Raw genomic sequence first — 13,333 nt, 5'->3', positions numbered from 1 at the left:
ATGGTGGGGGAAAATAACTTTCTCTGTAAATTGCTTGGCTGAAAATATTCTCCTCCAGAGATAATACAACCGCCAAGGCAGTTATATTTATCCCTGGCAACATAGACTAACACCCACCCCCCACCCCCGGGACCCTGCATTATGACCTCTCTCTTCAGTTCCCAACTCCCTCACCTACCTCCTCTTTGGTCGTTGTTAAATCTTCAGGCAGCCACCACGCAGCATCAACGAGATGAGCCTGCTGCCATCGGCCTGCCCCGGAAGACTTCATTCAGAAGCAACTTCCTGTTCCTTCCTAGGTGATCTGGTGCTGAATGAAGGGTTCCAAGACAGGCTGATAGCAGCAGGCTTATCTCGTTGACGCTGCACAGCAGCTGCCCGAAGATTTAAAATAACAGTGACCGAGGAGGAGGTAGGGGAGTCGAGAGCTGAAGAGAGAAGTCGTGCCGCAGGGTCCCGCTGGGGGGGAGGGAGGGGGAAAGAAGAACATATGCTACATGCCACGGGCTGGGGGTAGGGGGTTGTGAAGACAGGGAAGGACAGTTATTGCATAGGCTGGGAGGGAGTTGGGAAGGACAGATGCTGCATGGGCTGGGGGGTTAGGAAGGGAGGGAAAGAGAGATGCTGCCAGTGGGGTAGGGAAGAGAAAAAGAGAATTGTTAGATATAGATGCATGGAGTGGGAGGGAAAGAGAGATGGTATACACGGGGAAAGGGAGAATTGTTGGATATAATAGTGGTGGAGGAAAGGAGAAATGTTACATTGGGAGGGAGTAGAGATGACTCAAAGAAGGGAGAGATGTCAGATTCTGGTGAAGGGTGATGGAAGGAGAGAGAGAGAGTTGTCAGACCATTGGAATGGAAGGAGGGGAGAGAGATATGCCAGACTGTAGGAAGGAGAGGAGAGAAATGCCAGACCTTGGGAAAGGAAAAGAGAGAGATATTGGACCATGGGAAGAGGGAGGGAAAGAGAGAGAAATGCCAGACCTTGGGAAAGGAAAAGAGAGAGATATTGGACCATGGGAAGAGGGAGGGAAAGAGAGAAATGCCAGACCTTGGGAAGTGGGAAACAGAAAGACAGATGTCGGACCATGGGAAGAGGGAGGGAAAGAGAGAGAGATGTCAGCCCACTGGGACAGACATAGAAAAATGCTTGAGTACCTGAATAAATTCATGTAAACCGTTCTGAGAAAATTGAATAAATAAGTTATGCAAGTAAGTGGGAGCCCCATTCATGTCCAACTGACACCAATAAGTGATAGAGTTACACGGATGATATGTAAATGTTGGTGCCCAGATTATAAGATTGCCCTTCATATGTAGTGTTTTGGTCCCCTTTGCTACTGGAGTAAAAGGAGATGCTGCATGGGTAGTTCCCCTTTGAAAAGCAGCTACGAAGTTCACATGTACTCAAAAGTACCTGCAGACCTTCTGTCTCGTGGGATATTGAAAATCACCTCAATGAAAACAATTGGAGAATATTTAAAAGAAACAAAAGCATCATACGTGTTACTACAGTCTTGGTGATGGAACCACCCCTCTCCTGGTTATCTGTCAGGACAGATAAGCTGTAAGTATACTCCACTCCAGGGCTCAAACCGGAGATGACAATGCTACCAGACTCAGAAATCACTTCTCGTGGAGCCTCTCCTCCTTGACTTGGCCTCACGCCCAACTAAATGACAAGAAAATAAAAATGAAAACTCACTCTATAAAATTATTTTAAGTTCACGTTTGATGAGAAGATATCAACAAAATATACAAGGCATAAGTCAATCTCTGGCTAATATAATACAAGAAATAGCTGTTTCTCTCCTACTTGACAGAAATATTCCCCAACATTGTTTCCTAGTATAAAAATATTTACTACAGAACGATAATATCTGCAGATAGCCTTATCTCATACACAGAATGGAGAGATTACATGGGCTATTGCCTAATATTTTGCCCAGCACAGCAATTAGAGAGCCTGCAAAACGTAGTCAGAGATTGGTTTGTTTGGCCTGTTCAACTATAAATGTGTTTCACTACCCCATTCCACTTCACTAATAGGGATTTCTGGTTTACACATAGAAAAATGCTTGCTAGTGCAGTGGGTACATTGTGATATTGCTGTTTTAAGTTTGATTTACAGTGCTGTTAAATGTTTATATTTCTGATACGGTATCATGTTAGTCCTATTACTAGGCTTCAATGGAAAAATTGTCTTACCTGCTAATTTTTTTTCCTTTAGTCCTACCACACTAGATCTGCACAGATGGATTGTATCCGTTGATCAGGAGATGGAGACAGAGAAACATTTTAATTCCATATGATTTGACCCTTAAGGGCACTGTGCAGTAGTAGAATGCTCAGTTCTTCAAATGACAAAGCAATGGTGCTCATTTCCAAATTTCCAATCAAATTTTGTAGGCATCCAATACCTTAAGCTACAAAATGGTTTACTCTACTGACACTCAGTTTTATAACTGGGTCAGGATTCATGTCAGAATCCAAAGAGTTAAGTGAAGGAATTTTAGTATAGATTAATGTTTAACTGTGAAATAAGAAACAGGAAAATACCAACTAGGGAGGGTTTCTGAACTAGTCTGGTAGGACGAAAGGAAAGAAAATGATCAGATAAGGCATAAATTTTCCTTCCTTAGCATCCATACTAGAGCAATCCAGAACAAGTGGGCTATAGCAAAAGAATATTAACCTCCATAAAGGGTGCACGTCTCAAGCAATTGGTATTGGAGCCCACCAGGGACCAGGCGTTACTAGACCTAGTTTTCACCAACGGAGATAGCGTCACGGAAGTCTCAGTAGGAGACACACTGGCCTCCAGCGACCATAATATGGTATGGCTCAACCTCAAGAAAGGTTTCCCTAAGACAAACACAGCAACAAGGGTTCTCAACTTTAGAGGCACAGACTTCAACCGCATGGGAGATTTTGTCCATCAGGAGCTACATAAACAAGCAATATCTGACAATGTGGAGGATATGTGGTCGTCTCTGAAGTCCATCCTACACGAAGCAACAGACCGATACATAAAGACAGTAAGTAAACGCAGGAGAAACAAAAGACCCCAATGGTTCAGTAAAGAAATTTCAGACCTAGTTAAACAGAAAAAAGATGCATTTATCACCTACAAACATTTAGGCAGAGAGGGGGCGAAAGAGGACTATCTAGACAGATCTAAAGCTGTCAAAACAGCAGTCAGAGAAGCCAAACTCCGAATGGAGGAAGAGCTAGCACGGAAAATTAAGAAAGGGGATAAATCTTTCTTCAGCTATATTAGTGACAGGAAAAGAAACAAAGATGGGATAGTACGCCTGAAGCAATCGGACGGTAACTTTGCGGAATCAGATTCTGAGAAGGCAGAACTACTAAACAAATACTTCTGTTCAGTGTTCACCCGCGAAGCGCCGGGAGCTGGTCCACAGCTGCAGACGGGAGATAACCAGAAAGACCCGTTTCAAGTTTCAAGTTTCAAGTTTATTAGGATTTTATATACCGCCTATCAAGGTTATCTAAGCGGTTTTTACAATCAGGTACAATGACGAACTATCAAGACTCAAAGTAAACAAAGCCATGGGACCGGATAACCTACACCCCAGAATGCTCAGGGAGTTAAGGGAAGTCCTGGCAGAACCATTATCTGTTCTTTTCAATCTTTCCCTAAGCACAGGAAGGGTCCCCTTGGACTGGAAAACCGCCAACGTAATCCCACTCCACAAAAAGGGCTGCAGGACAGAGACAGCAAACTACAGACCAGTGAGTCTCACGTCTATAGTGTGTAAACTCATGGAAACACTGATCAAACAGAATATTGACACAATCCTAGACGAAGAAAAACTGCGTAATCCACACCAACATGGGTTCACCCAGGGTAGATCCTGCCAATCTAATCTGATTAGCTTTTTTGACTGGGTTACTAGACAACTGGACGCCGGAGAGTCACTGGACGTGGTATATTTGGACTTCAGTAAAGCATTTGATAGCGTCCCTCATCAAAGATTACTGAACAAGCTGAAATCGATAGGATTAGGAGACACTCTAACTACATGGGTTGGGGATTGGCTGAGCGGTAGACTTCAGAAGGTGGTGGTGAACGGTACCCCATCTGAAGCATCGGACGGGATCAGTGGAGTGCCGCAGGGCTCGGTCCTGGGCCCGATTCTATTTAACTTAATCATAAGAGATATGACGCAAGGACTTAGAGGAAGGGTATCACTGTTCGCCGACGACGCCAAACTTTGCAACATAGTAGGCAAAAGCTTATTACCTGATAATATGACACACGACCTACTATTGCTGGAACAATGGTCAACTACTTGGCAGCTAGGCTTCAATGCTAAAAAATGCAAGATAATGCACCTGGGTAAGAGAAACCCGCGTAGAACTTATGTACTAAATGGTGAGACCTTGGTTAGGACCACGGCGGAACGCGACCTAGGGGTGATCATTAGTGAGGACATGAAGGTTGCCAATCAAGTGGAGAAGGCTTCCTCCAGGGCAAGACAAATGATGGGGTGTATCCGCAGAGGTTTCGTCAGCAAGAGACCTGAAGTTATGATGCCGTTGTACAGAGCCATGGTGAGGCCTCACTTGGAGTACTGTGTTCAGTTTTGGAGACCGCACTACCGAAAGGACGTGATGAGGATCGAGTCGGTTCAGCGAACGGCCACCAGGATGGTCTTGGGGCTCAAGGATCTCACGTATGAAGAAAGATTTAAAAAATTGCGGCTGTACTCACTTGAGGAAAGAAGAGAACGAGGAGATATGATTGAAACATATAAGTACATCACGGGACGCATCGAGTCAGAAGATGATATCTTCTGGCTCATGGACCCTCGACCACCAGAGGGCATCTGCTGAAAATCAGGGGAGGGAAGTTTCATGGCGACTCCAGGAAGTACTTCTTCACCGAAAGAGTAGTGGATCATTGGAACAGACTCCCACTCCAGGTGATAAAGGCCAGCAGCGTGACGGATTTTAAGAGAAAATGGGATACTCACGTGGGATCTTTAAGGGAGTAAATTCAGGGGAGGGGATACTTGGAATGGGCAGACTTGGTGGGCTATAGCCCTTTTCTGCTGCTTTTTTCTATGTTTCTATAGCAAGAAAGTTCTCCAAAGAGGGTGGGATTAAAAATCTCTGGCTGAATAAAATATAAACCCAAGTGCAGGAAGGCTGGAAGCATTAGAGAGCTCTGAATTCCGAAGAGATTGGTGTTTATTACAAAACCAATTTGTTGTTTGAAAGTATGCCATGATGATAGGCACACAGAAATATAGAAACATGATGGCAGGTAAAGGTCAAATGGCCCAACCAGTCTGCCCATCCTCAGCATCTACTATCTCTTCCTTACCCTAAGAGAACCCACATGCCCACTCTTCAATTCACAGTCCTTGTTTCCACCACCTCCATTGGGAGTCTATTCCACACATCCACCACTCTTTCTGTAAAAAGTACATCCTTAGATTACTCCTGAGCATATAACCTCTTCATCATATCCTTTTTCATTCCAGAATTTTCCTTCATTTGAAAATGGCTCATATCCTGTACACTAATGCTACAGAGATATTTAAATGACTCAGTTATACAGTATTCCCTTTCTCCCGCCTTTCTTCCAGAGTATACATATCGAGGTCTATAAGTCTGTCCTCATATGTTTTATGACAGTCCACTATTTTGTTTTGTAGCTACCTCCAGACCAACTCCATCCTATTTATATATTTTTGAAGGTGCAGTCTTCAGAACCGCACATAGTATTCTAAATGGGGCTTCACAATAGACTTATACAAGAGCACCACAACTTCTTTTTTCCTGCTGGCCATTCCTCTCCCTATGTACCCAAGCATTTTTCTGGCTTTGACCGCCTTAAGATCATCAGATACAATCACCCCAAAGACCCACTCTTCTTTCATACACAGAAGAACATCATCCCCTATACAAGGGGTAGGCAATTCTGGTCCTCGAGAGCCGGAGTCAGGTTAGCTTTCAGGATATCCACAATGAATATGTACGAGATGGATTTGCATGCACTGCCTCCTTGAGATGCAAATCTATCCCATGTATATTTATTGTGGATATCCTGAAAACCTGACCTGGCTCTGGCTCTCGAGGACCAGAATTGCCTACCCCTGCCCTATACTATACCATTCTAGTGGGAAGAAGGTTTGAACAGAAGTATCGCAAGTAGAAGCACAGAAACAGAGATGTTAAACATGAGCAAGTAGAAAGTGATGCATCAAGTTTCAAGTTTTATTAAAATTTGATAAAACGCTAATCATAAATACTAATGGGCTCATAATCAAAAGAGAAAAACATCCAAAAGCCGGCTTAAGTTGGCACTTGGATGAACATTGTCAAAATACGTCCAAGTGCCGATAATAAAAACGGGTTTTGGACGTATTTCTAAACGACCTAGGCCTTCATAGTGCCGCTGAACGAGCATCGCTAAACGGGGCGTTTCAGGAGGAGAGTCGAGGGCGGGAGTTGGGCCGGCTTAGACTTAGTCATACTGCATGTATAACCGAAAGTTATATAGCACAGGATCAACGGAATTTGGATGTTGTGACTTAGATCATTTAAAACATGGTCTAAGACACAAAAACTCACCTAAAGCTACCAGATAAGCACTGCAGACACAAACTACAGACCCCCACACACTACCCCAGTGACACACCGACCCCCCCCTCCCAACCCCATAAAAATCGTAATCACACCTTTAAAATTCAGCCTTCAGACCATCATCACCTGGCAGCCTGGCATAGGAAAGCCTAGTCGTCCTGCACAGAGGCAGCTTAAGGGACCCATGGAGAGGAGGCCCCATGCCCATAAGCCCCTGTAATCACTGCATTGATACTGAAACATGCGTACTCCCCTATACACCCCCAAAACCCTTTTGTACTGGCATATAAGTGGCTCCTGCAGCCATAAGGGCTATTAGGGTGGTAGATAAGTGGGTCTAGGGGATTCTGGATGTGGTTTGGGAGGCTCACCATGACCTATAAGGGAGCTGCAGTGAGATGATAACATGGCTCCCTTTTTGTAAAGTTCACAGCAGTGCCCTGTAAGGTACCCCACTATTTAGGTGCCATGTCTGGGTGTTCAGTCCATCACTTTTCAGACCCCTCCCATGTCCAAAAAGGGCTTGTTCTAGGCGTTTTTGACTTGGATGAAAAGTTGGACGAAAATGTAGTATAAAGATGGACGATTTAGCGACTTGGACGATCAGATCGGTAGGACATATAATTAGACGATTTTCAAAACCAAAAAAAATTTGGACGTATTTTTCGAAAATGTGTCCTAGGCTGTTTTTTTACTTTGGACAACTTGTGACTTAGACGAAAATGGACTTAGACGTTCCTTTCAATTATGCCCCTCCACGTGTTTGACAATAAATATTAAAATGGGGAACAATCAATGGACTTAAAACACAACTTTGCTTACATGAAAGCAACAGGAAAGTGGGGAGAAATACAATTTTAAAAGGATGCATGTGGGATAGAGGAACCATTAACTATAGCTATGTGATGCTGGGTTCTATGTTAGGAGTCACTGCCCAGGAAAAGGATCTAGGTGTCATTTCTGAGGATACGTTGAAATGCTCAGCTCAATATGCGGTGGCAGCTAATAAAGCAAATAGAATGTTAGGAATTATTAGGAAAGGAATGGAAAACAAAGATGAAAATGTTATAATGCCCTTGTATCACTCTATGGTATAGCCACAACTCGCCGTATCTCAAAAAAGATATAGCGGAATTAGAACAGGTACAGAGAAGGGCAATGAAAATTATAAAAGGTTTGGGACGACTTCCGTATAAGCAGAGGCTAAAGTGTCTAGGGCTCTTCAGCTTGGAGACGGCTCAGGGGTGTTTTGATAGAGGTCTATAAAATACTGAGTGGAGTGGAAAGGGTAGATATGAATTGCTTGTTCACTCTTTCCAAAACTATGAGTACTAGGTGTAGGGGGCATGTGAAGCTATTAAGTAGTAGATTTAAAACAAACCAGAGAAAATATTTCTTCACACAAGGTGTAATTAAACTCTGGAATTTGTTGCCGGAGAATGTGATGAAATCAGTTAGTTTAGCGGGGTTTAAAAAAGACTTGGATAATTTCCTAAAAGAGAAGTCATAGAAACATGATGGCTGATAAAGGCCAAATGGCCCATCCAGTCTGCCCATCCTCAATAACCATTATATCTTCCTCTCTCTAAGACAGGGGTCTCAAAGTCCCTTCTCGAGGGCCACAATCCAGACAGGTTTTCAGGTTTTCTGCAATGAATATGCATGAGATCTATGTGCATGCACTGCTTTCAATGCATATTCATTAGGGAAATCCTGAAAACCCGCCTGGATTGCGGCCCTCAAGGAGGGATTTTGAGATCCCTGCTCTAAGAGATCTCATGTGCCTATCCCATGCTTTCTTGAATTCAGACACAGTCTTTGTCTCCACCATCTCTTCTGGGAGACTGCTCCATAGGCTATTATTGATATGGCTTGGAGAAATCCACTGCTTATTTCTAGGATAAGCAGCATAAAATCTGTTTTACTACTTGGGATCTAGCTAGGTACTTGGGACCTAGGTTGGCTACCATTGGAAACAGGATACTGGGCTTGATGGACCTTCGGTCTGTCCCAGTATGGCAATTTTTATGTTCTTATGTTGTCTCTTTCAGAATGGAGGGAAAACTACTGTAATGTTAAATATATAAGCCTACAGAAATGCACAAACATTGAAAAATCAGTGCAGAGATGATCAGTGTTTATAACCCACCAATCTCAAACATAATACTAGAGAGTAGAGAATGACAAGGTGGTGGTTACCCGCGGCTAGCCGTGTTTAGCCGCGGGTAACCCACCAAAATAGTGACCAAAAAAAATGGTCACCGCAAGTTCAGGAACAAGGCAATTCACCGCCCCGTGGGGCGGTGAATGGTAGCACGGGGCGGTGAACCATCTGGAAGGTGCGGTGAACGAGCGGCAGCCCACTCTCTCCCGCCGGCCGGCCGACCATGCATCTCCCTCCCTCCCTCCCTTCTTTTCCCTTACCTTTTCTTGTTAAAACGTGCGTTTTCTATAAGGCTAGGAGCTGTATTACAGCCGGAGCCTTGAAGTCAAGTCGCGTTGCACACTGGAAAAAGTCTCCTCTGACGCAACTTCCTGTTTCCGGTTGCATCGGAGGAGACTTTTCTAGCTGGCAACCCGACGCAACTTCAAGGCTCCGGCTGTAATACAGCTCCTAGCCTTATATAAAACGCGCGTTTTAACAAGAAAAGGTAAGGGAAAAGAAGGGAGGGAGGGAAATGCAAGGCTGGCCGGTGGGAGGGAGCTGCTGGACCGCGTGAAGGGTGCTGGGGGTGGGGGGATGGAGAGGAGAAGACGCTGAAGACGGGGATGGGGCTGGGGCGGTAAAAGAGACAACGGGGCTGTGAAGGGGACGGCAGAGACGGGGATGGGACGGTGAAAGGGACAGCGGGGACGGGGCAGTACAGAGGATGGTGGTCCGGGGACGGGGACATAGTTTTTCCCCCGTGTCATTCTCTACTAGAGAGCTACTAAAAACGGGGAACTCTAGATGTGCACCACCTGATATTCAGTGCTATTAGCCAGCCAGAAATGGTTCCTAGCTGGCCATCTGCCGATATTCAACAGGAGTTGTTGGCTATCTCCCATTGAATATCCCATTCCCTGGATTGGCCAATGATTGGTTATGTCACACGACATAGCTGGTCACTGCCAATATTCAGCAGCTAGCTAGCTGAGGCTAGACAGACCTGCCTAAAAAGCAGGTCTGTCTTTAGCCACTAGGCTTTAGCAGGCCAGCCATTAAATATGGGCTTGGCCAGCCAATCCTTTGGCAGCAAACTTTGACAGGGATATTCAATGCAGTTGGCAGGATATGGCCCTGGCATTGAATGTCCAGGATTGCCGTGGACCATGGAAGGTAGCTCGCCTGCCTCCCATTATCTCAATATATTGTGCTCCCATTCTTTGTTTAGGACAAAAGAAAAATGAAAGACAGAGTATACTTGCTGTTTGTAGAGTGAAACTTCCAGTCATAAGAGATTCAGGGTGAGGGTGAGGGTCTCAAGCTTTGCGTATTGCCCTTTGGCTCCAATAAACTCCAAAGAACTGCCCATAATCAACTGGGTTCCAGTCAAGAAAACTGGTCCAGGAGTCAACTTCAGTTTTCCTGTCTGGAACCATCTCCTCTCCAAGAGGAAAGGACTTAGATACTTCAAAATATTTCCTAAACACAATTTCTTCTCATCCATCTGCCTTCTTTAAGCTTACAATAAATTTTTGCTAGAAAACCCCAGAATATACTAGCTCAGGAGCCATTGGGGCTAAATAGTCAAGCATCTGCCTGGTATACCATCACCATCTGCTAGAGTTGGAGAAATACTGAATATTCTATCACTACACAGTGCCCTTAAGAGGCGATTCACATGGCACTACTTTATCTGTTTACATCTATGCTAATTGACAGACACAACCCATTTGTTCTGGACTAGTCTGGTTGGATGCTAAAGAATTGCTATGTCCACATTTACCATACTGATTGTATTTATACTTACATTTGGTCATTTTACAATTTTTTATGCTGTTAGCAAAATAGAAAGTTTTATGTCAAGCTGTACACCACCTTGGGTGAATTTCCTCACATTAACAGTTTTTAAATCCCAATAACCAGCTAAATAATAACAAAAAACCCAACAACAACCTAGTTCTAATAATCACTAGTTTCAAACTAAAGCCTTGCTGACTTCTATGACTGCTCCTAACTTTCAAATCATTTTTCTGAATGATCCATGCAATAATTTGTATTCTAGATATAACATTTAGGGAGGACGTTATCATGCTGTGTTAGGGCAATAACCAGCATTATTTGTTCCTTAACATGATTTAAAAGGCAAATAACAGGTTGTCTTGCACTAACACAGTATTATTTAAGTCACCGCAAATTATATAGTAATGAGGAAAACATATAAATTATGTAAAGCAGCTCATTACTATATAAATAGTCTGCTCTGGTTTATGATATATACCTGGTACACACCACAAGCCACAGTATATCCAGCAAAATAACCACATCTGGCCTTCTAAGGCCTCTCCTTAAAAGTGAAACCCTGAAGGGCCTGAAATGAAGTGAACCCTGAAGTGAAACCTGAAGGGCCACCCTTATGAGTAAAGCTTCCACAGAAGTATCCCCACTCCCACCAGAGCTCCCCATCCCCAAGGCTTCGGACCCTCTTTAAGGCAGATGCCCTTATATGGAAACCTTATGCCAAGTGGAAGTAGCACGAGACTACTGCTAGGAGTTTGCGTCATTTTAGATGATGGTACCAGTGAGGATAGGAATAACTGGGGTTCAGTCCAGATCAAACCACTAGAAACCACTAATTCTACAATGTTACGGCCGGGGGAGGGGAGGGAGGGGGGTGAGGCTTTTGGGATAGTAAGAGGGAGGAGTGGATTGATGCTTGGGAGGGCTTCCAGTGTGAGTGGTGAGATTTCTGGTAGGGGCCTTACTGATAATGGCCCCTTCAGGTTGAGGGGAACCAGTTGAAGGTTTCACTTTGAGGGGAGGACTTGATTGGAACATCCTTAGAGGAGCTTACAGCTTAGACAGGTACTCTAACCACTTCTTCCAGTTAAAGATGCTGGCCCCTTTAAGAGATGGCCTTGGTCATAGCTTTTGTTTTCCAATATAAGGAATTAATCCATCATGAAGCGTTCATAGGAAATGAAGCAATTTAATAAGCAAAAGCTAGAAATATATTTCAACATATAATCCACTGCAAAAAATTGCTCAAGTAAACTAGTACACTGACTTAGGGCCTGTTTACAGTAAGAGTTTTCACTTATAGCACATTAGGTGCAAAAACCAGCATGTAGAAATTACAGAGGTTTGGCAATAACAATTAGGGGTGTGTCTAGCATTGCCTCTGCAATTATCACACAGTCAGGTTCCCTACCATGGCCACTTAAATCAACTGCCTGGGGCTAACCAGTCATTCTCAGTGGTGATGGGACAGTGGTACAACTGGTACAACTCTGCCTCCAGCTATTTTGGGGGCGTTCCAGGACCAAAATTGGCACTTGGTTGGTTAAGTGCCAATATTCGGCCTTTAACTGGTTAAGATAACTGCATAAATAGGACTACATAAAATGCAGTCCTGTCTTTATCCAGTTCTTCATCATTGATTAATGCCAAATATCACACTTAACTGGCTATGTTTTAGTCAGTTCCCTATACCCGGAAATTCAATGCCAGAGTCCAGAAATTCACTGCTGATTGCCACCAGCTGATATCAGACCCTCTGTCTACTGCATCTAAAAATAATATTTAGCCCCCATAGGAGCCAACTTTTCAAAAGGATTGGGGGGGGGGGGGAAGTGGACAAAGTGAAAGCATTTGCTCAATTTTGGAGGCGCTCAAGCACCCATTGCATGCAGAGCTGCCACTATGCTAGTCACCATCTCCTTAAAGATCTTAATCATAACCAGAAAAAATAAGCAAGAAATATTTACCTTAAACCCAATTCTTGGCACAGGTGTCCAGGTAACAACAATTGTAGTATCTGTCACTTCTGCATTGTAGGGTGGAATAGAACTCACTGGTTCCACTGTAAAGGGAAACAAGTATGCTCAATTTCAAGAAATGTCAACACTTAATGAAAACTTTATTTGCAAGGAAACCTCTGAAACACATCACATAAATCTATAAGGTTACAGCTGAAGGATTGTGCTGTCTTTATCTGAACTCTTGGAGCCGGAGGTATCCATCTAATACAGTCAAACTCTTGGCTAAAGAGTTTTGGATTAGTCTTGCGAACAGCTTCACAGTACCATTTCACTATCAATGTGCGCTGCCAGTGCGCCAGAGGGCTGCAAACCAGGCGATTTTCAAGATCTCTCTAACTAATCAGGCTTGGGCAGACAAGCAGGAAAGGAGAATCAGAAGGAAAGAAAAGCACAGGAGAGAACAAGAAGGGGCAGGAGAGAGCAAAGGGCCTCAGTGAGAGGCAGCTCTGCCCACCCCCTAACGTCATCCACAGGAGCTCCTCCTTAAAAGGGGAGGGGCCAACGGAGCTGAGTTAATCAGGCTTGGGCAGGCAAGCAGGAAAGGAGAAGCAGAAGGAGAGAACAGGAGAGGGGAAGACGAGGCAGGAGAGAGCAAAGGGCCTTGGCGAGAGGCAGCTCCGCCCACCCCCAACGTTATCCACTGGAGCTCCTCCTTAAAAGGGGAGGGGGCCAACGGAGCTGAGTTAATCAGGCTTGGGCAGGCAAGCAGGAAAGGAGAAGCAGAAGGAGAGAGAAGAAGGAGAGAGAAG

At 44.2% G+C, this 13,333-nt stretch overlaps 1 protein-coding gene across 9 annotated transcripts in view; it reads right to left on the bottom strand.

Annotated features, from left to right (window-relative positions):
• The window catches only part of FN1 (fibronectin 1), a 361,029-nt gene that overhangs the window by 126,649 nt on the left and 221,047 nt on the right, over positions 1-13,333 (bottom strand). For all 9 annotated transcript variants that reach the window (XM_033945944.1, XM_033945938.1, XM_033945939.1 and 6 more), the window contains exons 21-22: positions 12,531-12,625; positions 1,506-1,674 (exon numbers count right to left, since the gene is read on the bottom strand). In XM_033945944.1, coding sequence (XP_033801835.1) covers positions 1,506-1,674; positions 12,531-12,625 — 264 coding nt within the window. The remainder of the gene's footprint in view (positions 1-1,505; positions 1,675-12,530; positions 12,626-13,333) is intronic.

Source organism: Geotrypetes seraphini, chromosome 5 (assembly GCF_902459505.1).
Source record: "Geotrypetes seraphini chromosome 5, aGeoSer1.1, whole genome shotgun sequence".
NCBI classification, from domain to species: Eukaryota; Metazoa; Chordata; class Amphibia; order Gymnophiona; family Dermophiidae; genus Geotrypetes; species Geotrypetes seraphini.
This window is presented reverse-complemented; position numbering and strand designations above follow the sequence as displayed.